At 48.7% G+C, this 25,833-nt stretch overlaps 1 protein-coding gene across 2 annotated transcripts in view; it reads left to right on the top strand.

The window, feature by feature from the left end:
* Nucleotides 1-25,833, top strand: part of MYG1 (MYG1 exonuclease) — a 58,436-nt gene that overhangs the window by 27,006 nt on the left and 5,597 nt on the right. The window contains exon 5 of one of the 2 annotated variants that reach the window (XM_068127780.2): nt 6,378-6,515. In XM_068127780.2, coding sequence (XP_067983881.1) covers nt 6,378-6,515 — 138 coding nt within the window. The remainder of the gene's footprint in view (nt 1-6,377; nt 6,516-25,833) is intronic. The other variant, XM_068127781.2, reaches the window with a different exon arrangement.

A 25,833-nucleotide genomic window follows, 5' to 3' on the forward strand; every position in this document is an offset into this window, starting at 1 on the left:
GGGGCGAGGGGGAGGCTTAAAGTGAAGGGGCGAGGGGGAGGCTTAAAGTGGATGGGCGAGGGGAGGCTTAAAGTGGATGGGCGAGGGGGAGGCTTAAAGTGGAGGGGCGATGGGAGGCTTAAAGTGGAGGGACGAGGGGGAGGCTTAAAGTGGAGGGGCGAGGGGGAGGCTTAAAGTGGAGGGGCGAGGGGAGGCTTAAAGTGGAGGGGCGAGGAGGAGGCTTAAAGTGGAGGGGCGAGGGGAGGCTTAAAGTGGAGGGGCGAGGGGGAGGTTTAAAGTGGCGGGGCGAGAGGAGGCTTAAAGTGGAGGGGCGAGGGGGAGGTTTAAAGTGGCGGGGCGAGAGGAGGCTTAAAGTGGAGGGGCGAGTGGGAGGATTGAAGTGGAGGGGCGAGTGGGAGGATTGAAGTGGAGGGGCGAGCGGGAGGCTTGAAGTGGAGGGGCGAGGGGGAGGCTTGAAGTGGAGGGGCGAGGGGGAGGCTTGAAGTGGAGGGGCGAGGGGGAGGCTTGAAGTGGAGGGGCGAGGGGGAGGCTTGAAGTGGAGGGGCGAGGGGAGGCTTGAAGTGGAGGGGCGAGGGGGAGGCTTGAAGTGGAGGGGCGAGGGGGAGGCTTGAAGTGGAGGGGCGAGGGGGAGGCTTGAAGTGGAGGGGGAGGCTTGAAGTGGAGGGGCGAGGGGGAGGCTTGAAGTGGAGGGGCGAGGGGGAGGCTTGAGGGGGAGGCTTGAAGTGGAGGCTTGAGGGGGAGGCTTGAAGTGGAGGGGCGAGGGGGAGGCTTGAAGTGGAGGGGCGAGGGGGAGGCTTGAGGGGGAGGCTTGAAGTGGAGGGGCGAGGGGGAGGCTTGAAGTGGAGGGGCGAGGGGGAGGCTTGAAGTGGAGGGGCGAGGGGGAGGCTTGAAGTGGAGGGGCGAGGGGGAGGCTTGAAGTGGAGGGGCGAGGGGGAGGCTTGAAGTGGAGGGGCGAGGGGGAGGCTTGAAGTGGAGGGGCGAGGGGGAGGCTTGAAGTGGAGGGGCGAGGGGGAGGCTTGAAGTGGAGGGGCGAGGGGGAGGCTTGAAGTGGAGGGGCGAGGGGAGGCTTGAAGTGGAGGGGCGAGGGGGAGGCGTTTGGGGGGAGGCGTTGAAGTGGAGGGGCGAGGGGGAGGCGTTGAAGGGGAGGTGTTTGGGGGGGAGGCATTGAAGGGGAGGTGTTTGGGGGGGAGGTGTTTGGGGGGGAGGTGTTTGTGGGGGAGGTGTTGAAGTGGAGGGGCGAGGGGGAGGCGTTGAAGGGGAGGTGTTTGGGGGGGAGGTGTTTGGGGGGGAGGTGTTTGGGGGGGAGGTGTTTGGGGGGGAGGTGTTTGTGGGGAGGTGTTGAAGGGGAGGTGTTGAAGGGGACGTGTTGAAGGGGAGGTGTTTGGGGGGGAGGTTTGAAGGGGAGGTGTTGGGGTGGGGGGAGGTTTGAAGGGGAGGTGTTGGGGTGGGGGGAGGTTTGAAGTGGAGGTGTTGGGGGGGGGGAGGTTTGAAGGGGAGGTGTTGGGGTGGGGAGAGGGTTGAAGGGGAGGTGTTGGGGTGGGGGGAGGTTTGAAGGGGTGGTGTTGGGGGTGGGGGGGGATGTTTGAAGGGGAGGGGTTGGGGGAAGGTGGTGACGGAATTGGTGGAGGGAGGGACATGGAGTGGGACCCTGGTGTGATGTACAAAATGAACGATTCATTTAAAACAAACATCCATTTAAAGCTGGGGCTCTTTAAATTTTGAAGCCGGATAAACGTTTGAAAATGTTACGTGAGGGGTGATGTAAAGGCGACTTTAGAGAATGTAGAAAGGAAGATCTGTATCCATGTGTTGGTATGGTTGAAGGATATATATTTGAAAATTGAGTTTTGAAGAGGAAAACGAAGAGTGAATTATAATAGAATAGAGAATTCAATACGGGAGACAAAGGAAATTGAAACATTTAAACTGGCACCGTGAAGACCATCAGTGTAAGACGTGGAGGTGTATATAAGCATTTGGTCGGTACAGTGGGAGCAGTTGCCTTTTTACTTGCGAAAATCGAAGATTTTTCAAGTATATTGGTTGGTGTTGTTAGTTTTGTTTGTCTGTCTGTTTGTCTGTATGTGTCTGTGTATGTCTGTTTGTATGTGTGTGTGTCTGTTTGTATGTGTGTTTCTGTATGTCTGTGTATGTTTGTAATTGTCTGTATGTTACTTGACAAAAAAATATTTTTTGGACAAGTAATATTTTGACATTTTGGTAAGTGTTTGACGATTTTGACAAGTTTGATCACTGCAGTTTGTGTTTGTTACTTGGCAAAAAAAAAAAAAAAAGGTTTTTTGCAAGTATGTTGATCACTCCGGTTTGTGTGTTTGTCTGTCCGCTCACTTATACTTGCCTGCAGGTCACAATTTTAAACCGATCTTCACGAAACTTGACCAAATGTTAGATTTCGTAGTCCAACAAAGTCCTTTATATTTTTGAGGTCAAAAGGTCAACATAGGCCAAAGGTCAACCACTTTTTTCAAATTTCTAAAATCCTCATTTTTTATCCGATTGACTTGAAATTTGAATAGGATTTTCATTTCAGCAAACTATAGAAAAGAAGGGACATTCCGTAGCTTGTATAAAATGCCAAACAATGGGAAATAAGGGAGATTCAAAAAAATATTGTGTGCATGCTGGTCTACCCTTGTGTTCTTTGGAGGAACCAAGTAATGTTCTAGAAAAGTTCATATAAAGGGGTGTCAATTTGATTCATACACCTGCATGAAGAAGTAAATGTATTTTATTTGCCAGATGTAGGGTGCCCTGAGAATGTCTTTCATTTTCTATGGCCACTACAAGTGGTCATCACAACGATGGATGAAAAAATATATGGAGACAACATGCATCATTTAAATTACACTAATTAATAACCAACCTTTTTCCTGCGGTCTGTATGGGGGTCCTGCCTGATACTGTAAACCATCTCTCCCATAGCTCGTCATGAAATGCAGTATCAATCCAATCCTGGACAAAGAAAAACTTTTGCCGCCATTCTTTTTGTGCCTTTTCATCCTCTCGGTGCGCAACTTCATTCCATATTGATTATTACAAGTCAAAGGTTTTCCATGTCCAACTTTTTGGGGTTTGCCCCTATGTGCCAAACAAATACCTATTTTTGGGGGGAGGGGGGAGAGGTCAAACTCCCCCTTCCCCGTAGGCCCCCTCAATGAGCACATATTTTGATGTGGTCAATACACCTTCGTTAGGCATCAGATATGAAGCTTGTGGCCGTTTTCTCAAAATCGTGTGTGTAGTTTTGGAGAAGAGAGCAAATACCGATTTTGCATGGGGTCAAACTCCCCACAAACCACCTTAGACCTTGATTCCCCCCTGTAAACTCCCCAAAAATACAGATTTTGAATTTGTTTTAAAAGCCATTAACCAGACCTATTGATCGATGTATAGTCCAAGTTTAAGCTAGTTTAAATGTATCGCCTTTGAGATATGAGCGTCCCCACATTTTGGGCAGACGGGCGGATGGACAAACCCCAACGTGAATTCAGGGGTGTTCTTAATAAAACTCAAGAATGCGGAAACAGACGTTGCGGAAATTTGGAACATATTACCTCGATGTGCAAAGTATTTACTTCTGAAATTTGGAACATATTACCTCGACGTACAAAGCATTTACTTCTGAAATTTGGAACATAATACCTCGACGTGTAAAGTATTTACTTCTGAGATTTGGAACTGAGAGATCTGAGATTCTTCTGAGATCTTCTGAGATTTATCCCTGGTGTTGGGCTAGCGGCTAGGGTGCCGGCTTAGGATCCAAGGATCCTGGGTTCGAATCCCGGTCGATCGCTGAATTAACGCCAGGGGGGTTGACTCAGCCTGTCATCCTTCCGAGGTCGGCTAATTGAGTACCAGTTCACTGGTAATTCCCTGTTTGTCGTTAAAGGCGGCAAAAAGGGTTGGCGTCAGGAAGGGCATCCGGCCGTAAAACATTGTTTCAAATAGGGGACCGAAAAACAACAACAACCATGGTTCCCGAAAAAGGCCAACCCCCGCTTTGCGGGGAAAAATGGCCTCTAAAGGTGGTTATATTTTTATTTAGAACATAATACCTCGACGTGGAAAGTATTTACTTCTGAAATTTGGAACATATTACCTCGACGTGTAAAGTATTTACTTCTGAAATTTGGAACATATTACCTCGACGTGTAAAGTATTTACTTCTGAAATTTGGAACATATTACCTCGACGTGTAAAGTATTTACTTCTGAAATTTGGAACATATTACCTCGACGTGTAAAGTATTTACTTCTGAAATTTGGAACATATTACCTCGACGTGTGAAGTATTTACTTCTGAAATTTGGAACATATTACCTCGACGTGTGAAGTATTTACTTCTGAAATTTGGAACATATTACCTCGACGTGTGAAGTATTTACTTCTGAAATTTGGAACATAATACCTCGACGTGTGAAGTATTTACTTCTGAAATTTGGAACATAATACCTCGACGTGTGAAGTATTTACTTCTGAAATTTGGAACATATTACCTCGACGTGTAAAGTATTTACTTCTGAAATTTGGAACATATTACCTCGACGTACAAAGCATTTACTTCTGAAATTTGGAACATATTACCTCGACGTGTAAAGTATTTACTTCTGAAATTTGGAACATATTACCTCGACGTGTAAAGTATTTACTTCTGAAATTTGGAACATATTACCTCGACGTGTAAAGTATTTACTTCTGAAATTTGGAACATATTACCTCGACGTACAAAGCATTTACTTCTGAAATTTGGAACATATTACCTCGACGTGTAAAGTATTTACTTCTGAAATTTGGAACATATTACCTCGACGTACAAAGCATTTACTTCTGAAATTTGGAACATATTACCTCGACGTGTAAAGTATTTACTTCTGAAATTTGGAACATATTACCTCGACGTGTGAAGTATTTACTTCTGAAATTTGGAACATATTACCTCGACGTGTGAAGTATTTACTTCTGAAATTTGGAACATAATACCTCGACGTGTGAAGTATTTACTTCTGAAATTTGGAACATAATACCTCGACGTGTGAAGTATTTACTTCTGAAATTTGGAACATATTACCTCGACGTGTAAAGTATTTACTTCTGAAATTTGGAACATATTACCTCGACGTACAAAGCATTTACTTCTGAAATTTGGAACATATTACCTCGACGTGTAAAGTATTTACTTCTGAAATTTGGAACATATTACCTCGACGTGTAAAGTATTTACTTCTGAAATTTGGAACATATTACCTCGACGTGTAAAGTATTTACTTCTGAAATTTGGAACATATTACCTCGACGTACAAAGCATTTACTTCTGAAATTTGGAACATATTACCTCGACGTGTAAAGTATTTACTTCTGAAATTTGGAACATATTACCTCAACATACAAAGTATTTACTTCTGAAATTTGGAACATATTACCTCGACGTACAAAGCATTTACTTCTGAAATTTGGAACATATTACCTCGACGTACAAAGCATTTACTTCTGAAATTTGCATCCGATTTCGTCCAGTAGAAGCCAAGAAACAAATTTTCAGTCCCCACGTTAAAGCTGCATCCAGAGAAACTATCTTTGTGTAAAGGGAGCGGCACCTTTGCGCTTCCTTTGATAGGATGTATTTTGGTTGTGTTTATCAGAGTGACAGTGCAAACCACCTACGGGTACTTTTGCTGGTGAATTAACATTGTACGTAACTTATCACTGTACGTAGCACGGAGAACTGAACTGCGTACGTAATACCTCGTCGTCCACCTCACTGCTCACTCAGCACCACCACATTGTAAAAAGACGTGTGTGAACATCGTGGTGGAGGGGTGGAGTGGGGTGGGGGGGGGGGGGAGGGTTGTTTGTGGATTATTTTGGATTGCCCATCTACTTGCCCATCCATCGGGAAGGATGGGCAAGTGAGGAGGGGAGGGTTATTGGGAGAATAGGGTATTCTCAACTTGTGTTTGGTAGAGGGACTTGAGTGGGAAAGGGTGGGATAGGGGTGATCTGAACTTTTTATTTCACATCTGACAGACATCAGCAGCTATCACCTATTTCACACTAATTACAGGGATCTTGGTCGACTTAGGACAAAACCTTTTGCATATGTGATATGAACTTGGGTTTCCTCCAACAATAGGTGGAGGTTCAGTTGGGAACACTCATATTTCAAGTGAGTTTCCTTGTCCACTTCATTGTCCTTGTGACCGATTCTGTGCTCAAACTCTGAGATGTGTAATTGAACTTGACTTCTACTTCTTTATAAGTCTTCATAGTCATGGTTCTGTTGAATAATTGACATACTGAACTTTGCACTCTGTGAGAACTGTGTCCATTTTGTACCGACCCTTAAACCTCCCACCTTAGGCACGCTTTGAGCAGGCCTTGCGGATTGTTGGGGAAGAATTTCATGAGCGTTTGATGCACTATTGGAGCGTATGGCTGCCTGCACGCAGTCTTGTCTCACAAGCATTGCAAGAGCGAATGGAGGTCCTATTGCTCATGGTCATGAGTCACCAGTTTTCTTGTTTATTTATTTATACAAAGTCGAGGCTTGTGGAAGAGTTATACCATAGAATGGATGAGGCCTTAACAGAAATAAAGGAACAGTAGAAAGAGGGGAGAGTTGGGGGAGATGAGGGGGGGGGGGGGGGGAATACACCAATACTGGAGCATGGTTGACTGGTTGAGGGACAAAACAGAGGGAGATGTGGACAAAGGAGGAATGAGGGTAGGGGAGGACGCATGGGGTGGACAAGATGGAGCTTTCTGACCTGGAATATGATGCACGCAAATGATCGTTATGATCTGCTGAGTTAATTAGGCTAATTAACTGCAGATAATCCAGAAGAATTCCCATGTTCCTAAACACGTTCCATGTTGAGGTGTACAGTGTAGTTTCGTAAGTCCTTCATGGCATGTCATTCTAATTACAAAGTAAACTAGATGGTATTCATAGAATACTTGCCCTGCACAGTCAACTTGGTGCGAGCCAACTCTTCTGTTTTCGAACATTTTTTTTCTTCTTTGATCCAATATGGCTGCCAGACCACGTGAGCGATGACATCTAACATTTATATTCTCTAATATAATTGTTGCATAGATCATGCTCTCAATACATTTCAAACTGATCAGACTAAGCGTTGTCTCTGTCAAATTATGACGTCATAATTATGGCACCAATGCCGTCATTGTTAACAACACCTATTCCCCATATGGAGATATTTACAATGAGCCATCTTTCAATTTTTTCCATGCAGCGGTTTTCGGGATATAGAGGTGCAACATTTTTCGATTTTTCCAAAATGGCACCTGTACCACATGACCTATGACGTCATGGTTATCATTAAAATATTCTAAAGGAGGAGGTGCTGCTCTGGTGAAAATTTAGTGTCCATCAGACCAACAGTTGCTGAATTTTTTTTTAATAATGATCGGATGGTTAAGTGTTTTATTTGTTGAATTATGACGTCATAACGAAGGTACCGATGACATCATCATTAACATATCTTATTCCCCATGGGGAGTAGTTGACAATGAGCCAGGTCTCAATTTTTTCCATGAAGCGGTTTGGGAGATATAGAGGCCCAAGACGGATCGGGCAGATAGATTGGATTTTGCGCGTATGCGCCAAACGAGGGATGACACCATTCTGGACGAGACCCCATCATCCAATTGAGCTAAGTGCCCATTAAATCACACATCTTTATTTTCAAGTTCTTTTCATATTTCCCTTTGTCTGTGTACTGAGTCGGTGGTCCCTCAACTCAGGCATTTTAGTGTCGTGCCTTTTATTTTGTATCATTGGCATTTTGGAATAAAGCCGGAATTTTTTTTTGTACATTATAAACCCGTTTTCGTTCGAGTTATTTTTCGCGGGTTCGGTAACTGCCGGCGATCTCGACAGGTAAGACCCTTCATCGCTTCCTTTCCCTTTCTTCCCCCACATCTATAAAATCCGCTGTTTGATCATCGCCTCGGAGTTAAAGCTCGCATTGGCTATCCGTTCCTTGGAGAGATTTTTATCGCCAGAAACACAACAATACATACTGTTGCGGATCTCCCGAAGCCCGTTCCCGTTACAAAGGGGGGAGTAAACCCCTTTTTCCCCCCTGGGTCTTCGGGTCCGCGAGACCGAGTCGCCACTTTCGGGCAAACGTGAAAAAGGGTATCGGGACAAATTCGCACGTACCTTTGGGACCCACGCTGCCACGAAAGTGGGGATCGAGGCCACGCTTAATCGAGTACGCCCGAGCAGTATGCGTATCATGTGACTCGTGCTGTTACTTTTATTGGAACCCGATTCGAGTGGTTTTATTCGTACCATGCGAAGCCAATGGATGGAAGGGACAGGACGGTCAAATCAAAGGAAGAACACTATTTATTTACACTATTATGTACAATGATTCAGGATAAAGGAGGAAAGGGGACACAGTGCAGAAGCTTAACCAGTTTAACTTATCCCCAGACAAATGGGCCCACTCACACACACGGGGAGATGGAGGAAGAGAAGTTCGCGCACCAGGCGCGCTTCGCCGTCAGTCACCCCGGGGCAGCTTGCCCGGCGTGGCTCTCAGATGTTCACGGCACGTATCCAGGCGAAGGCAGGCAGGAGGAAATCGCGCGTCTGTGGCCCGGCGCGGTCGTCCTCTCGAGTGCGCGATTAATACAGCGCAGGGCACGGGGAAAGTTCGTGTACAATCAGCAATTCCATTCGTTCGTCCTACAGCTCCACACGCGTTCTCAAGCTCAATCCAACTCACTCTCACGGGGAACTGTAAATTGTCTCACAGGGAACTGTAACTTGCACACGACTCTGACCGACCTCAACGGGAACATCTCACTCAACCGAGCTCATGGGCTGCGCGACTCATCTGACCCGAACCTGCTTCTCGACTCGGAACTCATCTGGGGGGCTCGGAGCCGGGTTATATGGCCCTGCCCTGGCCCGACTCGAATGTTCCAAACCCCGCCTCTGGTCGTCGTGGTTAGCCACTCCCCTCGAGCCCTGATTGGCGGCTCTTTGCTTAGCGGCCACTCCCCCTGCAGCTCGTCCCTTCGGCCTCGGTAGACTTGCCCAGGCCTGCCGCGTGGCATCCCAGCGCCAAACCAAAAGCACCAAAGAACACCGAAGCTCACTGGCCTACTCAACGCAAAACTAAACATAGGAAAGGACTACGCTTACATTCACTAAGAAATAACTGAACTATCGCGAGGCTTCATGTTGTGGTGCAACTAACTAAGAGGGGGAATTGACCTTTATTCCAAAACCGCAACACTACACCCCTCTCTCGTCAGACTCGTCCCGAGTCGAAACCACCAATGGAACGACCGGTAGAGCCGGACATGCAAAATTAACCTTACTTTTAAATGTGACACATAGGTGTCGTTCCCCCTACCATTTACTTTGACCCGTGTGTGAGACAGTTTTAACACTAAATATGTCCCTCCAATTGCGTTGAGCAGCTACCTAACTGTTTCACGCCCACAACTACCCGAGTATTTCCGGAATTTTCAAACTAAACACATAGTTTAGTTTGCCCGGTGGGCAGCATTCTTATATTTACAAGCACAAAACTTAACTTTATTTACAATGCTATGACCCAGGACCTGTTCTTTTTGGAACAGAAGATTGGAGGGGAGAGAAAACACAGCAAACACACACTCATAAATGGCACTTGCTGCTTGCTTCTTGCTTCTTCCGTGTGCGTCTATCAAACCGGCTGGCTCCCTGACGGCATGCAGGCCATTTGAAGCATTGGGGCCAACTACACTTACAGAACTTCGTTATCCCTAGCACACATAATAAACAAAAATGCTTTTATTTGGCCAGCAGGGCCGTTCTCATGTGGTCCAACTGCGTGGCATCAGCGCCACTCAAACAAGTGGTCCGAAGGTGCAAGATGATTTTGCAGCAGCATGCTGCACAGCAGAGGTGCAAGGCCACAAGGTTTGTGGTCCATTAGTGTGATGAGGTGCAGCAAAAGGTTTGGCAGCAAAGTGCTGCACAGGTGCAACAAATATGCAGCAAAAAAAGGACATGGCAGCAAGGTGCAGCACAGTTCGGCTGCACAGGTAGACAATGACATGGCAGCAAGGTGCAGAGGGGATGCTGCACAGGTCGATGGTGCTGCACAGTTCGGCCTCCAAAATGGTCCTGGGGCGGGGGAAGAGACAAGGCAAAACAAGCAAGCGGAAAGCACACAGTGGCACAAATAAAACAAGGGGGTGCGGCGCGAGGGACGCGGAAGAGTGAGCAGAGCAGGTCCGTCCCTAGCCGTCCGTACCTCCGACCTCCGACCGTCGGCTACACTACCCGAGCCCCCCTTGTATTTACTATATGTCACTAGGTCTTGTCTCCCATAATCCCCTTCGAATTCCAAATTCGTCTCCCAATCCCTCCCAAGAAGGAAGGAATTATTTTTTTATTTTTTTTGTATACCGAATCGAGGCTCGTGAAAGAGCTAACATTTATTTCACAAACAAATCAAACAGACAATCAAAATATATAAAAAGAGGGAGCGGTAGACAAGATGGGGAGGGAAGGGGAAGCACACAAACACAACATTTGAGAGCAGGGACATCGGGAGATGTGTGGGAGGGAGAGGGCTTGGGGGGAGGAGGCGTGGGAAGGGGGGGGGGGGGTGGGAGAAGTATAAAACACAAGGACACCAAGGACTTCCAGGACAGAAGTTGGTATTTCAAAAAAGTGGATTTGGGGTGAAATTAGCGGGGGTAGAAAAGATCAAGGTTTTTGATGGGGGAGGATAAGAGATGGTGGTGAACAGCTGTTTTAAAGACCTGGAGGGTGGAGTGGGATTGAAGAGAGTGAGGGAGTTTGTTCCAGAGGCGGGAGAAAAGAGGAGTGAAGGGGAGCAGAAAGTCTTGATTTTGGCAGTTTAACCATAAGAGGGTTGCAGGCAGATCTTGTGCGACCTGTAGGAATATTTGGGGGACAGAGCCCAGAGAGAGCTGGGGGGGCAAGGCCAGAGAGGAGTCGGTAGAAGACGGAAAGACCACCAACCTGCCTGCGGTGAGTGAGTGAAAGGCCCTTGGAGTTAGCTTCATCGCGGGAGATTCCAATGATTCTGAATGCTTTGGTTTCAACAGCGTGAAGACGAGCTAGGTGTGAGGCAGGGGCACCAGACCAGAGGGGAGAGCAGTATTCCAGAGAGCTGCGGATGAAAGCCTTGTATGTGGTGAGGAGCTCAGGTGTGCCAAGGAAGGACTTCGCCCGACGGAGGATGCCCGGTCGGCGACTGGCTTTGGAGGCCAGATTTGAAATGTGGTTTTCCCAGGAAAGATCATGGCAAATAGTGAGACCCAAAAGCTTGAGTGACAGAACTTCATGGAGAGGATTATTCAGAAAGTGGATGGGAGGGTTGTCCAGTCGGTCCTTTCGGAGAGACATCGTAAGAGTGTGAGATTTATCAGGATTGAAAGACATGTTCCATTTGTTTGCCCAGTCTGTGATTTTGTCCAGGTCTGCAGAGAGTGAGGAGGCTGCAGACTGCCGATCTGAGGGATGAGGAATGGAGCGACAGAGAGTAGAGTCGTCAGCAAAGAGATAGAGAGGATTTTCAAGAGAGTCAGAGAGATCATTGATGAAGACCAGAAAAAGCACAGGGCCCAGAACACTACCTTGGGGAACTCCAGCCTGAACAGGAAGAGGAGATGAGAGAAACCCATTCAGGGCCACACGTTGACTACGACCAGAGAGGAAGTCCGCTAGCCATGCGTGGAGATTTCCATGGATACCAAAGGAGGAGAGTTTGGTGAGCAGAGCAGGGTGCCAGACCGTATCGAAGGCACGTGAAATGTCAAGGGAGACAGCTCTAATTTCCTGTTTGGCGTTGAGGACCTCCATCCATTGTTGAGAAAGCAGAAGCAGCATGTCCAGAGTTGAGTGACCAGGTCTGAAACCAAATTGATGATCAGAGATCAAGCCATTGGAGAAGAGGAAAGATTTCATATCTGAAGCAATGATGGATTCCATGACTTTGCTGATAATTGGGAGAAGGCTGATTGGTCTGTAGTTGCTAGGATCTGTTTTTGCACCTTTTTTGTGCAAAGCGGTGATGTTGGCTGATTTCCAAGCAGATGGCAGATGACCTTGAGCAAAAGAGAGGGTTCACCCAGAGAACAGAAAGAGGGAGTGAAAGAGCGGAAGAACATGATTTTAGGACCCGTGGGCTGATGCCGTCAGGACCAGTTGCAGAATCAGAGTCGAGGGTTGACAGAAACTTTTCCACCTTGTCAGGAGGAAAGGACACAGAGTCCAGGAGCAGCTGGGTACGACTGGGTACGGTGGGTACAGAGAGGGATGGGTTTGGGACACAAGATTTAGAGGCAAACACAGAGTTGAGGCATTCAGCTTTTTCACGTGCGGAGTCAGCCGTTAAGCCATTTGAGGTGAGGGAGGGGATGGAGGGGGAACAAACACCAGAAACAGATTTGACCAGACGCCACCAGGATTTGGAAGAGGGAGACAGATAAGAGAGTTCGGTCTTGAACGGTGAGATATTGTTTCCTGGCTCTCCTGAGGGTGGACACACACTTGTTTCGGGCTTTGTGAAAGGAAATGAGATTTCCTTCCGTTGGATTTGCTTTCCAGGAGACGAAAGCAAGTTGTTTCAGGGCAACAGCCTCACCACAAGATTCCGTGTACCATGGACGGGAGGAAGGGTATGACAACTGAAGACGAGATGGGATAAATCTGTGCATGAGAGAGAGCAATTTACTTTGGAAGAATTCCCAGGATGAGTTGATGTCAGAGGCGGTAGAGATGGGAGACCAGTCCAGATGATTGATGGCTGCTTGAAGACCGTGCCAGTTGGCCTGAGTGAAATGCCAGACTCGTCGACGCTGAGGAGGCTCTCTGAGAATGGTCAGAGAGATGTCCACTTTGACAAGCACATGATCAGATGAGCCGATTGGAGCAGAAGAAGAGCAGCAGACATTTTCAGGGAAGTTAGTCATAACCAAGTCCAGAAGAGAAGATGCTCCATTGACTGAGATCCGGGTCGGGAAATTGACAGATTGTGTCAGTCCCAGTGAGTCGCAGAAGTCCTTTGCTGAAGAGCCATGGCTGGTGAGAGAGGTACCCACACCCAGCCAACTGGCACGGTGACAATTGAAATCACCACATATGAGGAAGAGAGAGTTGGGATGGGTAGATAGAAGTTGGTCCATATTATCAGACAGCGAGATGTAGAAGGAGTCATCACTGTTTGGTGGACGGTACAACACACATATGAACAAAAGGTGGGAGCGAAGGGGAAGCCGTAGCCAAAGGTATTCCTGGGGGTGAGGTGGAGAGAGGGCAGTGGAGGGCGAGTGAGGAAGAGAGTTTTTTATAAAGATAGCAACCCCACCTCCAGGACGAGGCTCAGGTCTATCATACCGGAGGAGGGAGTAACCTGGGAGAGATACCAAGGCATCAGAGACATCATGAAGGAGGAAAGTTTCTGTTAAGCAGATCACATCTGGTTTGTCAGAAGCAACCTGTATGGAGAGATCAGTCAAGTTTGAGCAAAGGCCCCGGATGTTTGAGGTCCATACCGTTAATAAAGAGGAAGGGGGAGCATCGGATACAGAACAGGGGGGGGGAGGGGTAGGGTAAGATGTGGAAGAGGAGGAAGAGGTAGGGCGAGCTGTTGAAGGTGTGTCAGAGATTTCAGAATAGCTTGGAGAAAGGGAAGAATGGGGCGGACAAAAGGTTTGATGGAGATTGGGTGAGGCACAGTGAGGTGTTATTTGAGGAGGGGGAAGAGCGAGGCAGAAGGTTGGGGGAGATGAAGGTGAAAGTTGGAAGGGGGAAGAAGCAGGGAGGATGCTTTGAGGAGGAGGAGCGAGGGAGAGTCTCGGAGGGGAGGGGTGTGGGGGGAGTTTAGGAGGGAGGGGAGGGAAGGGTCAAGGGGGGAGATTTGAAAGGGATGGGTGATGGGGAGGATTTGGAGGGGAGGGGTGATGGGGAAGTTTTGGAGGGGAGGGGGGATGGGGAAGTTTTGGAGGGAAGGGGGGATGGGAAAGATTTGGAGGGGAGGGGTGAGATTGGATTTTGAAAAGTGTACGATTCATGGGAAACGAACATTTTTTGCAAAATGAGTTTGAGACCTTCGAGTCAAAAATACGTTTGAGGACACTGAAGGAGGGGTGGAGTTCTGGAGAGTTTAGGGAATGAAGAAAAAGAGGAACTGTAATAGCTGGTTTTTTTTTTTTTTTTTGGAATGAATAGATTTGGTGAGCAAGACGAAAGCATCCTTTTGTAGGAGAAGAAGAAAAAGGTGTTATAATATATGAGAGAAAATAGTTATTCAATGGAGAGATTATACATTTCTAACCACGTGATCGTCGCGTGATCGCGAACAACGTGAACGAAGAACGAATGAACAAATAAGAACAACAATTAAACGAATAAGACCTGAGAAGGAAATATTTTTTGGGTTTTTTTTTTTTTTTTGAGTAGAGATATTAAACAAGGAGGTATGGGGTGAACGACTGGGACGAAACAGAGAACGAAAATAATTGCAGCGCATTCGACGAACCGCTGAGAGAAAAACAAAACCACAAGGTCGGAGACGGTACGGTAGCCTAAGCCTACGAGTACTAGGCCTCAGAATACTCGATATGCATTAACCGACGATTGTGTATACATGTACGAAAAATTAGCACCGAAAACTTTCCTAAGGACATGCTATAGGTACACACACCGAAAGATAGATACTGTCTCGACAAAAACACAATTGTGAAAGATTACTTTGCTTCGAAAGCGTGAGCGCATGGAACAGCTTCGAAAAGACGTGACCTCGCCGTGATCTCGCGAGATCTCCAAGATCTTTTGTTTCCTCTTCCTGTACATTTGTTAATAAACCCATCTTTGTTCTTCCTACCTTCTGGTTTCCTCTCCATCCGATCGCATCCGTCCTTTCCATCATTGGGTAAATGTGGAACGATTGAAACCGCTTAGAATCGGGTCTAGTCATTTGTTAATAGCTCGGATCGCGGATTGCTATCCGCTCGGCATTTTTCCATCATATCCGTGGTTCGAGCGGGTGTTATTTCCTCGTTTCCGGCCAGCGTTGGTACTTAGGTATTTGTGAACCCCTAAGTGAACCCCGATGCCTAACAAACCCTACCTACCTAACGCCGCGCCGGGAAGGACATTATAACCCCCAGGACTTGGGTCGGCCAGATAACAAGACAAGGAGATTAACCCCCCCCTTGATAAGGGGAGCGCCGACGTCTGAGATCCATAACAATATATTTCAAACCTCTATAACTCTAAAAAAGTACAAGAGATATGCATACACTTACTGTTACTGACATATAGGAAGTCACGTACGACATTTCATTTGGCACCATGACCTTTGACCTTGAGTGACCTTGAAAGGTCAAACAAGGTCAAAAATTATTTTTTTTACTAATAACTCTGTCAAACATTATCGGATTCCCTTCTAACCAACACCCCTGAAACAAAAAGTACATTCCGGCAAGTCCTCGGTCTCTGTCCGATTTCTAGTTTGTTTGTCTGTTTGTCCGCACAGAATAAATATGATTTTCTCTGCAACCGTTGGTGCGATTGACAGGAAATTTTCACCATAGGTGCAACTCCACCTGTAGAATTTTTAAATTCTAATTATGACGTCATAGGACACAAGGTTCGGCCGCCATCTTGGAAAAACTTTGCACCTCTATCTACGAAAGCGTTGCATAGAAAAAATTGTGACATGGCTCATTGTAAAGAACTCTCCATGTGGAATAAAATATGTTGATGATTGTCATATGTGCCTCTATTATGACATCATAATTCAACAAGTACAAAACTTCATCCGATCAAGATGAAATTTATTGAGCATCTTCTGGGGAATAAGTTGGTGGAGAAAAAAAAATGTCATTGGTCATGTGGTTTGGCCGCCATCCTGAAAAACCGAAAATTTTTGCACCTTTATCTGAAAGCGCTGCATAGAAAAAATTGACATGGCTCATTGTAAAGAGCTCTCCTTGTGGAATAACGTGTCAATGATGATGTCATAGGTGCCTCCATTATGACGTCATAATTCAACAAGTACAAAACTTCGTCCGATCAAGATGAAATTCCCAGAGCATCATCTAGGGATAAATTGCTGGAGAAAAAAAAATAACGATGATGTCATTGGTCACGTGGTTCGGCCGCCATATTTGTTTTATCACAAAAGCCTTAAAAACCACTGTAAGCACGTCCTGGGGAGGGTCTGCCATCTCTGATTGCTCTTGTTATATATTACGATGCAAAGATAAAGTAATTCAATTTTGGGGTCAAGAGGTCAAAGATCAGAGGTCATGTAAAGTTGTAATTATTTCGTTACTGCAATAACAAGAACGGCTGAAGGGATGTTAGTCAAACTTGCTGCAGGTATGTATAATGAGGTAAAGAACTGATGAGATTTTGGGGTAATGAGGTCCAAGGTCAGAAGTCATGTTAAGTAAAAATTACGTTGCTGTGCCAACTCATAAACTGAATGAATGAATGATCGTTTTAAGGCCATTTTCCCCGCTAGAGCAGGGGTTAGCCTTGCGGGCCCCATGACAATCATGGTTCCCTGTTTGAGGCAATGTTTTTACGGCCGGATGCCCTTCCTGACGCCAACCCTTAGTCGCCTCTTACGATGCGCAGGGATACGGTGTACCTATTCTAAACCGGGATACACACCGGGGTCATTCATCCCAGCAAGCTGGTACTCAATTTGCCGACCTCGGAAGGATGACAGGCTGAGTCAACCTCCCTGGCGTTAATTCAGCAATCGACCGGGATTCGAACCCAGGATCCTAGGATCCCAAGCCGGCACGCTAACCGCTAAGCCAACACCAGGCCTAAACTAGTGATGGGATTTTGAACAAACTTGGTATATAATTATATGTGATGCAAAGATGAACTGATTGGATTATGCTATCAAGAGGTCAAAGATCAGAGGTCATGTCAGGTAAAAATGTGATAACTTGAGAACAGCTGAAGGGATTTAAATCAAACTTGGTACCAGTATGTATAATGATGTAAACCTGAACTGATTACATTTTTGGGTGAAGAAGTCAAAGGTCATGTTCAGTGAAAATCCTTTTACCGTGATAATTTGTGAACTGGTGATGTGATTTTGCCCAAACTTGGTATAAATGTATATTGTCATGCAAATATGAACCTGATTATATTTTGGCATAAAATGTGTGGAGTGAGGTGATTTTGGTGAGGTCAGAGGTCATGTCAGGTAAAAATGTGATACTTGGGAACAGCTGAATAGATTTAATTCAAACTTGGTTCAAGTCTTATTGCAATAGAGCAAACATATATGGTTATGTTTGTTTGTATTATTATGTTTGGGGGTAGTGATATGTAGAGTCAGGTAGATTTGTATAGGTAGGTGCTCCAATGATCGTGATAACCATCACCATGTAATTTTTGTTTAGCCGAATGTCGGATAAGTGTATGTTTGTCCCCGTCACGAGGGGGCGAGGCATGTTATTTAGCTCGGGGATTAGGTTAAGTAATTCCCTGTTGGTCGTTACCCTATGTGATTTAGCCTTTGTCCCTTATGGCACCGCACCATAGACAGTAGTGCAGGAAATGCCCGTTAATTAAACCACACTAAATAATAAAATTAACCGGAACCCAGGTGATGCACTTGGGCCGATTACCTCGACTAGAAAGGACGCATCGGATGAAAGATCCGTGAAGATGCGCCCCGAAGAGCCGTGATTGGCCAGGGCTTCTGTTTGGCAGAGAGAATGGTGAGCAAGAAGCGGCGCGCTGATTGGTGGAGAGCTGGACGAGGTGGTGGTGGCCTGCGGGCATTGGTGGAGAAGCGCCGATGAAGTCACGACCCGACGTTATAAGAACTCTCGGACGGACATTTTATCTCTCTCTCCCCTCGCTTTCGCCTTCATCTTGGTCCTGATGGTCATGCTCGCCCTGTTCCGGCCTATCGCGCTCTTCTCCTTCCCGCCTCTCGCTCACCTCTGGCCCTCGACTCTTGCTGACGGTGGTCCTTTGACGAACGATGAGCTGGCTTTTACCGACTCGGCTGAGAGGCAAGCTGCATGCCTGCCATTTGAGACGGACCGTGAGGCCTGCTTCGCGCCGGCACGCGCGGCCTGGTGAACCAAGCGGACTGCGGCCTTCCTTCCCGCCAAGCACAGAGCTGCGTCCTGATGGCGTGGTTGGAGCCGACACCATTCCTCACGAGATACACCAGCCAATCTAAGCTAAGTGCACTAAATAATCACACCATTATTTTCCAACGTTATTTTATCCCTCGTCTGTGTGTAAGTCTGGTGTGCTGGACGTCCCGTTTTGGACTTTAGTTTTACCGTCGTGTTTTTCTTTGTCCCGGCATTCCATTTTAATAAACCTGTTATTTTTGTGCATTTTTAATCCGTGTTTGTTTGAGTTTATTTTCTTTGCAGGCTTTGGGACTGCTGGTGGACAACAGGTAAGCACTTCATCTTCGGACGAGATGTCTGAGGGGACGCCGAACCGGGCGACCCAGGTGGCGATGAAAGCCTGCGCGACGTCCGCCGCCGCGTCGACGCCAAGGGCACGGCCTCCGGCCACCGGGTGGTGCGGTCCACCATGGTGAGGAAGTGGGTGAAACCCCGCGAGGGGGGCAGAGGTCCCACCAGGTCCACGTCCACGTGGACGTGGTCAAACTGGCGTTCCGGCACCGTAAACGGGGCCAACGGGGCCTGGGTGTGCCGGTGCACCTTGGCGCGCTGGCACGCGAGGCATGTCCTGGCCCAGCCGCGGACGGCCTTCCGGAGGCCATGCCAGACGAATTTGTCAGCGATCAACCTTTGGGAGGCCCTCGCGCCCGGGTGGGACAGGCCGTGGGCACGATGGGGCGAGGGAGACGTCGCACAAGAGGGCCGCGCCCGCGCCGTCGAACGGCACCTCGGTGACGCGGAGGCCCGTGACGGCGGTCCGCAAGGCCTGGACGTCGGGGTCAGCGGCCTGGTCCGCTGCCATCCGGGCATAGTCGATGCCGAGGTGGACTGCGTGGGCGACGGCCTGGGAAAGGCAATCCGCCACCGGGTTGTCCTTCCCCGCGACGTGCCGGATGTCCGTCGTGTACTCGGACACGGCCGAGAGGTGACGCTGCTGCCCGGCCGACCACGGCTCGGTGACCTTGCCCATCGCGAAGATCAGCGGCTTGTGGTCGACGAAGGCCGTGAGCGCACGGCCCTCAAGCAGATGGCGGAAGTGCCTGACCGCCAAGTGAAGCCCGAGCAACTCGCGGTCGAAGGTACTGTAACGGCGTTCGGGCAGGCGAAGCTGCCGGCTTAAGAACGCCAGCGGTTGCCAAGCTCCACGCACCCATTGCTCGTGCACCGCGCCCACCGCGTAGTCCGAGGCGTCGGTGGTGAGGGCGATCGGTGCATCGGGCGCCGGGTGCGCGAGCATGGTGGCGTTAGCCAAGGCGAGCTTCGCGCCCGTGAACGCCGCGTCCATCTGCTCGGTCCAGGTAACGTCGCCTTTGCCCGGCTTACCTCGGAGAGCTTCGTGCAGGGGGCGCAGGAGCTGGGCGATACGGGGCAGGAACCGATGTTAAAAGTTCACCATGCCCAGGAACTCCTGCAGCCCCCTGATCGTGCGGGGGCGCGGAAACCCCTTCACCGCCTCCACCTTGGCCGGCAGGGGGACGGCTCCGTGCCTGGTGACGCGGTGCCCCAGAAAATCGAGTTCGGCGATGCCGAACCGGCACTTTGCGGGGTTCACAATCAGGCCATGCTGGCCCAGGCGTTCGAAGAGCGTGCGGAGGTGGTGTAGGTACTCTTCGCGGGACGCGCTGGCGACGAGGATATCGTCCAGGTAGACGTATACAAAATCCAAGTCTCGCAGGACGCTGTCCATCAGCCGCTGGAACGCCTGAGCCGCATTCTTCAGACCGAAAGGCATCCGCAGGAATTCGAACGGCGTGATGACCGCCATCTTCGGGACGTCCTCCGGCCTGACGGGGACCTGATGGTAGCCGCGTATGAGGTCCACCTTCGAGAAGGAGGACATGCCCGCCAAACGGGCGGAAAAGTCCTGAATGTGGGGGACGGGGTAGCGGTCGGGAGTGGTGGCGTCATTGAGACGGCGATAGTCCCCGCACGGTCGCCATCCCCCCGCCGAGCTTCGGCACGATGTGCAGCGGCGACGCCCAAGCACTCTCCGAGCGCCGAACGATGCCGAGTCGCTCCAGGGTAGCGAACTCCGCTTTTGCTACCGCCAGCTTCGTCGGCTCGAGGCGGCGTGCCCGGGCGTAGACCGGTGGCCCGACGGTGGGGATGTGATGGGCCACCCCGTGCTTGACGGCCCCCGCCGAGAAGGTGGGCCGCGTGATGGCCGGGAAGCCGGCGAGGAGGCGGGTGAATTCGTCCGCTGCCGGAAGCGTACAGATCAACGTGGCCGGAACCGAACCGTTCGGCAAGCTGCTTGGCAAGCCGCTCGGTGAGCCGCTCAGTGAGCTGCTCGACGGGCTGGGCAGCGCACAAGCGAGCGAGCTGAACGTCTCGGCCTGGACAAGACGTCTGTGCTTTACGTCGACCAGGAGCCCATTGGCGCACAGGAAGTCCGCGCCAAGCAATGCCATGGGCACGTCGGCGGTGACGAACGACCATCGGAAAACCTGCCCTCCGAACCGCACAACGTCCTCGTGATGCGCCCAAAGGAGAAGTTCGTATTTTCGATGGGGCTGCCTTAGTCCATCATTTGGAGCCTAAGAAGTGCAACAGTGTGATCAGGACATTTGGTGACTATGCACAGAAACAGGTCCTTCCGTACATTGCCCGAAAGTTAAATGAGGGGACTGTGATGCGTGTTGATGTGGTGTGGGACACCTACAGAACGGACAGTCTCAAAGAAGGCACCAGGCTTGGTCGTGGCACTGGCATACCACTCCATGTGACTGAACAGACATCCGTGCCACGAAACTGGAGCAGCTTCCTTCGTGTAGATTCCAACAAAAAGACATTATTCAGTTTCCTTGCTGATTCCCTGCAAACGATGCCTATTCCAGAGGGAAAAACACTTCTTACAACCTTAGAAGAAGAGATTAAATCAAAGCCCCCTTCTGATGTTTCTCAAATTCAACCATGTACGCATGAAGAGGCTGATTCACGAATGATGCTACATGCTTGGCATGCATATCAGCAGGGGTACAGAAGTATCGTCATTCATGCAACAGACACGGATGTGGTTGTGTTGGCTATCGCAATGGCAAGCATTATGGACGGTTGTGCAATGTGGTTGGCATTTGGACATGGAAACTATTTCAGGCACATTGCTGCTCACACTATTGCGACTCACATTGGCCCTGAACGCTCATGGGGGCTTCTATTCCTGCATACTGTTTCCGGATGCGATACTGTTTCTGCCATATGTGGGATTGGCAAAAAGACTGTGTGGAGCATATGGAATTCCATGCCAAACTTGGGGGAGGTCTTCAATCATCTCTCACATGCACCAGCGGAAGTAACAGATGATGACATGGACAACATAGAGAGGTTCTTCGTTGTTCTGTACAGAAGAACTTCCTCTCTGAAGAAAGTGAACGAAGCACGCAAGCAGCTGTTTGCTCAGGGAAATCGGCAATCGGAAAATATTCCACCGACAAAAGAGGCACTGCGTCAACATGTGAAGAGGGCAGTCTTTCAGGCCGGTCACATCTGGGGACAGTCCCAAATTGCTAATCCAGAGCTGCCTTCACCTGCAGATTGGGGATGGGCTAAAAATGCAGATGATGTCTGGCATCCATTTTGGACAGTAATGCCAGAGGCGTCAAAAGGGTGCCGAGAGCTGATCAAGTGCAAGTGTAAAAAACGGTGTTCTGTAAATTGCAAATGTTCTGCTGCTAATCTACCATGCACAGAACTATGTTTCTGCTCTGGACAATGCTTCTGAGATGAGCAGTAGGAGAAGTAAAACGGATGGAAAAAAGCTTGCAGCATGTTACGGCTGCCAACTGGTACGAAATATACTTTGAAATGAGCTCTTTGACTTGTTATATGATTTGTCAACTAGGGATCCATTGAATTGGTATTGCTTTTGCAAAGAACCCGGGATTTTCAACATTTCGTCTTGGCGGCCATATTGGAATTTAAAATGGCGGCCATACCGTTTGTCAGACATTTCAAATTATTGCATTATTGAACTCAGCATGTCAACATACCCTTGTGTACCAAATTTCAGCGCCACAGGTCATTTAGAACCCAAGATAGGGAATTTCAACATTTCGTCTTGGCGGCCATATTGGAATTCAAGATGGCGGCCGGTCCATTGGTTAGATCTCTTGGATCCGCCAATTTTTGAAATCAGCGCCCCAAAATACCCCTGTATGCGAAATTTCACACTTTCTGCCGGAAATGAACATCTTTTTCACATATCTGCCCCACTATATGGTCCATTCGGACCGACGGGCGCGTGTCGCCGAGCTCGGGGAGATCCAGGAGGCGGTCGGCCCGTACATCCTCCGTGAGGCCGAACGTGGCTAGGAGCAGCCGCTTGAGTGCCTCGTACTTGTGGCCGTCCGGTGGGTGGCGAAGGACGGACACAACTCGAGCGGCCGTGCCGGGCCCGAGGGAGGCGACGACGTGGCAGTAGCGCGTGTCGTCGCCGGAAGAGGCGCCGAAGCTGAAACTGGGCTTCGGCTTGGACGAACCAAACTTCGGCCTGGGCCTCCCAAAATTCGGGAAGTTTAACCGACATCGCGTTGTTGGCCATGGCAATGGCGTCGTGTTTAGAAGGATCGCTACGGCAGATCCAACGTCGAGGTCACCAGTGAAGCACGGTGTTACGCGTGCTGCTTGTAAGCAAGGAGGAAGCGGACAACGCGGTAATTTGTAAGAGTCTTTATTCAAGAGCTCACTGTAACACTGAGCTGCTCAGGGCTGCGCGCCCCGTGTATATCGTGAGGCCACGCCTCTCTCCCGGGCGTGGCCCACCCCCACTTGGTGTGCGGGATGATGTCACCACGTCAGTGCTTTCGTGTCCGCCACACCCTCCCCTTTCTTCCCCCGCATTGATAAAGTCTGCAATTTGGGCATCACCTCCGAGTAACGCTCAATTTACCTTCCGTGACTCTCCCGGTGTGAGCTGAGGGAGTCACACGACAGTATGTTTGTATATTGTGACTAAAACGTATTCTTCTTCTTCAAATAAAAATAACACCAAAAACACAGTCCGTGAACTCTTAATTGCATACTGTTGGAATATACCTTTTGACACTTTAGAATGCTGAGACCCCTCAGAACATTGATGACCCTTAAAGTCCCCCAAGACCATTAAGTCCCCCAAGACTAAAGACCCAAAACACCCTGAATACCAAAAATACCCTGAAGATCCAAAAGACCCTAAAAGGGGGTCTACAAGGTCTTAAGGATATTTGGGGGTTTTCAAGGTCCTTGGAGGTCTTCTGGACATCTTGGATTATCGGGGTCTTTTGGGTCCTCTGGGTCTTTTGGGTTTTTGGGGCCTCGGGATGTTTTGGGTCCTCGAGGGGTTTTTGGGTATTGTGAAGCCTCTGGTTTTTGGGGTCCTCTGGGCCATTTGGATATTTTGGGTCGTCGGGGGGGGGGGGGGGGGGATGGTTTGGGTCCCTTGGGTGAAGTATTTCCAGTTACTATTGTGAGTGGCATTAGGTCACCTGTCCAACCAATGGGTGAGCAAACACTTGCTCCATCATATATAGATTATTAACGCACAGGTTGTAAACCTGGTGCGTTATAGCGTTTGCCTGGGAATTTCTGTCTCTCCAAAAGTGAAGCTCCGTTTCTGTCGCTCAGATGTGTAGCCAGTTTCTGTCGCTCAGATGTGTAAACATGACGTCATCAAATCTATATTTAGGCTAACCATGGGCTACCCCTTTGGCTGGTACGCGGCCGCTCGCTAGTACATAATATAGGATATATTTGTTATATGTTATGTTATAGGATATATAGGATATATGTTATATGATATAGGATATATATAGGATAGGTTATAGGATATATATGTTATAGGATAGGAATATAGGACCCAAATGACCCAGAGGACCCAAATGACCCAGAGGACCCAAATGACCCAGAGGACCCAAATGACCCAGAGGACCCAAATGAACCAGAGGACCCAAATGACCCAGAGGACCCAAATGACCCAGAGGACCCAAATGACCCAGAGGACCCAAATGACCCAGAGGACCCAAATGACCCAGAGGACCCAAATGACCCAGAGGACCCAAATGACCCAGAGGACCCAAATGACCCAGAGGACCCAAATGACCCAGAGGACCCAAATGACCCAGAGGACCCAAATGACCCAGAGGACCCAAATGACCCAGAGGACCCAAATGACCCAGAGGACCCAAATGACCCAGAGGACCCAAATGACCCAGTTGTAAACCTGGTGCGTTATAGCGTTTGCCTGGGAATTTCTGTCTCTCCAAAAGTGAAGCTCCGTTTCTGTCGCTCAGATGTGTAGCCAGTTTCTGTTGCTCAGATGTGTAAACATGACGTCATCAAATCTATATTTAGGCTAACCATGGGCTACCCCTTTGGCTGGTACGCGGCCGCTCGCTAGTACATAATATAGGATATATTTGTTATATGTTATGTTATAGGATATATGTTATATGATATAGGATATATATAGGATAGGTTATAGGATATATATGTTATAGGATAGGAATATAGGACCCAAATGACCCAGAGGACCCAGAGGACCCAAATGACCCAGAGGACCCAAATGACCCAGAGGACCCAAATGACCCAGAGGACCCAAATGACCCAGAGGACCCAAATGACCCAGAGGACCCAAATGACCCAGAGGACCCAAATGACCCAGAGGACCCAAATGACCCAGAGGACCCAAATGACCCAGAGGACCCAAATGACCCAGAGGACCCAGAGGACCCAGAGGACCCAAATGACCCAGAGGACCCAAATGACCCAGAGGACCCAAATGACCCAGAGGACCCAAATGACCCAGAGGACCCAGAGGACCCAAATGACCCAGAGGACCCAAATGACCCAGAGGCCCCAAATGACCCAGAGGACCCAAATGACCCAGAGGACCCAAATGACCCAGAGGACCCAAATGACCCAGAGGACCCAAATGACCCAGAGGACCCAAATGACCCAGAGGACCCAAATGACCCAGAGGACCCAAATGACCCAGAGGACCCAAATGACCCAGAGGACCCAAATGACCCAGAGGACCCAAATGACCCAGAGGACCCAAATGACCCAGAGGACCCAAATGACCCAGAGGACCCAAATGACCCAGAGGACCCAGAGGACCCAAATGACCCAGAGGACCCAAATGACCCAGAGGACCCAAATGACCCAAATGACCCAAATGACCCAAATGACCCAAATGACCCAGAGGACCCAAATGACCCAAATGACCCAGAGGACCCAGAGGACCCAAATGACCCAGAGGACCCAAATGACCCAGAGGACCCAAATGACCCAAATGACCCAGAGGACCCAAATGACCCAGAGGACCCAAATGACCCAGAGGACCCAGAGGACCCAAATGACCCAGAGGACCCAAATGACCCAGAGGACCCAAATGACCCAGAGGACCCAAATTATATGTATGTTTCTATGATGATGTATGTTTTGGTGAAAGTACATAATGTGAATACTAGTAGCAATTTTACAAAAACCATGGCATAATTTCAAATCTTGACCCGAGATGATAATTATGCTACATCATAATTTCCATGTGCCAACCTGGGCGGAATCCAAGTGGATTCACTTGACTTGTTTTATTAAAATTCGAGTATTATACTTGAACACTGTGTGGGGTATCATGTTTTATGAACTCTGTAGC

Source organism: Myxine glutinosa, chromosome 10 (assembly GCF_964187855.1).
Source record: "Myxine glutinosa chromosome 10, kmMyxGlut1.1, whole genome shotgun sequence".
NCBI classification, from domain to species: domain Eukaryota; kingdom Metazoa; phylum Chordata; class Myxini; order Myxiniformes; family Myxinidae; genus Myxine; species Myxine glutinosa.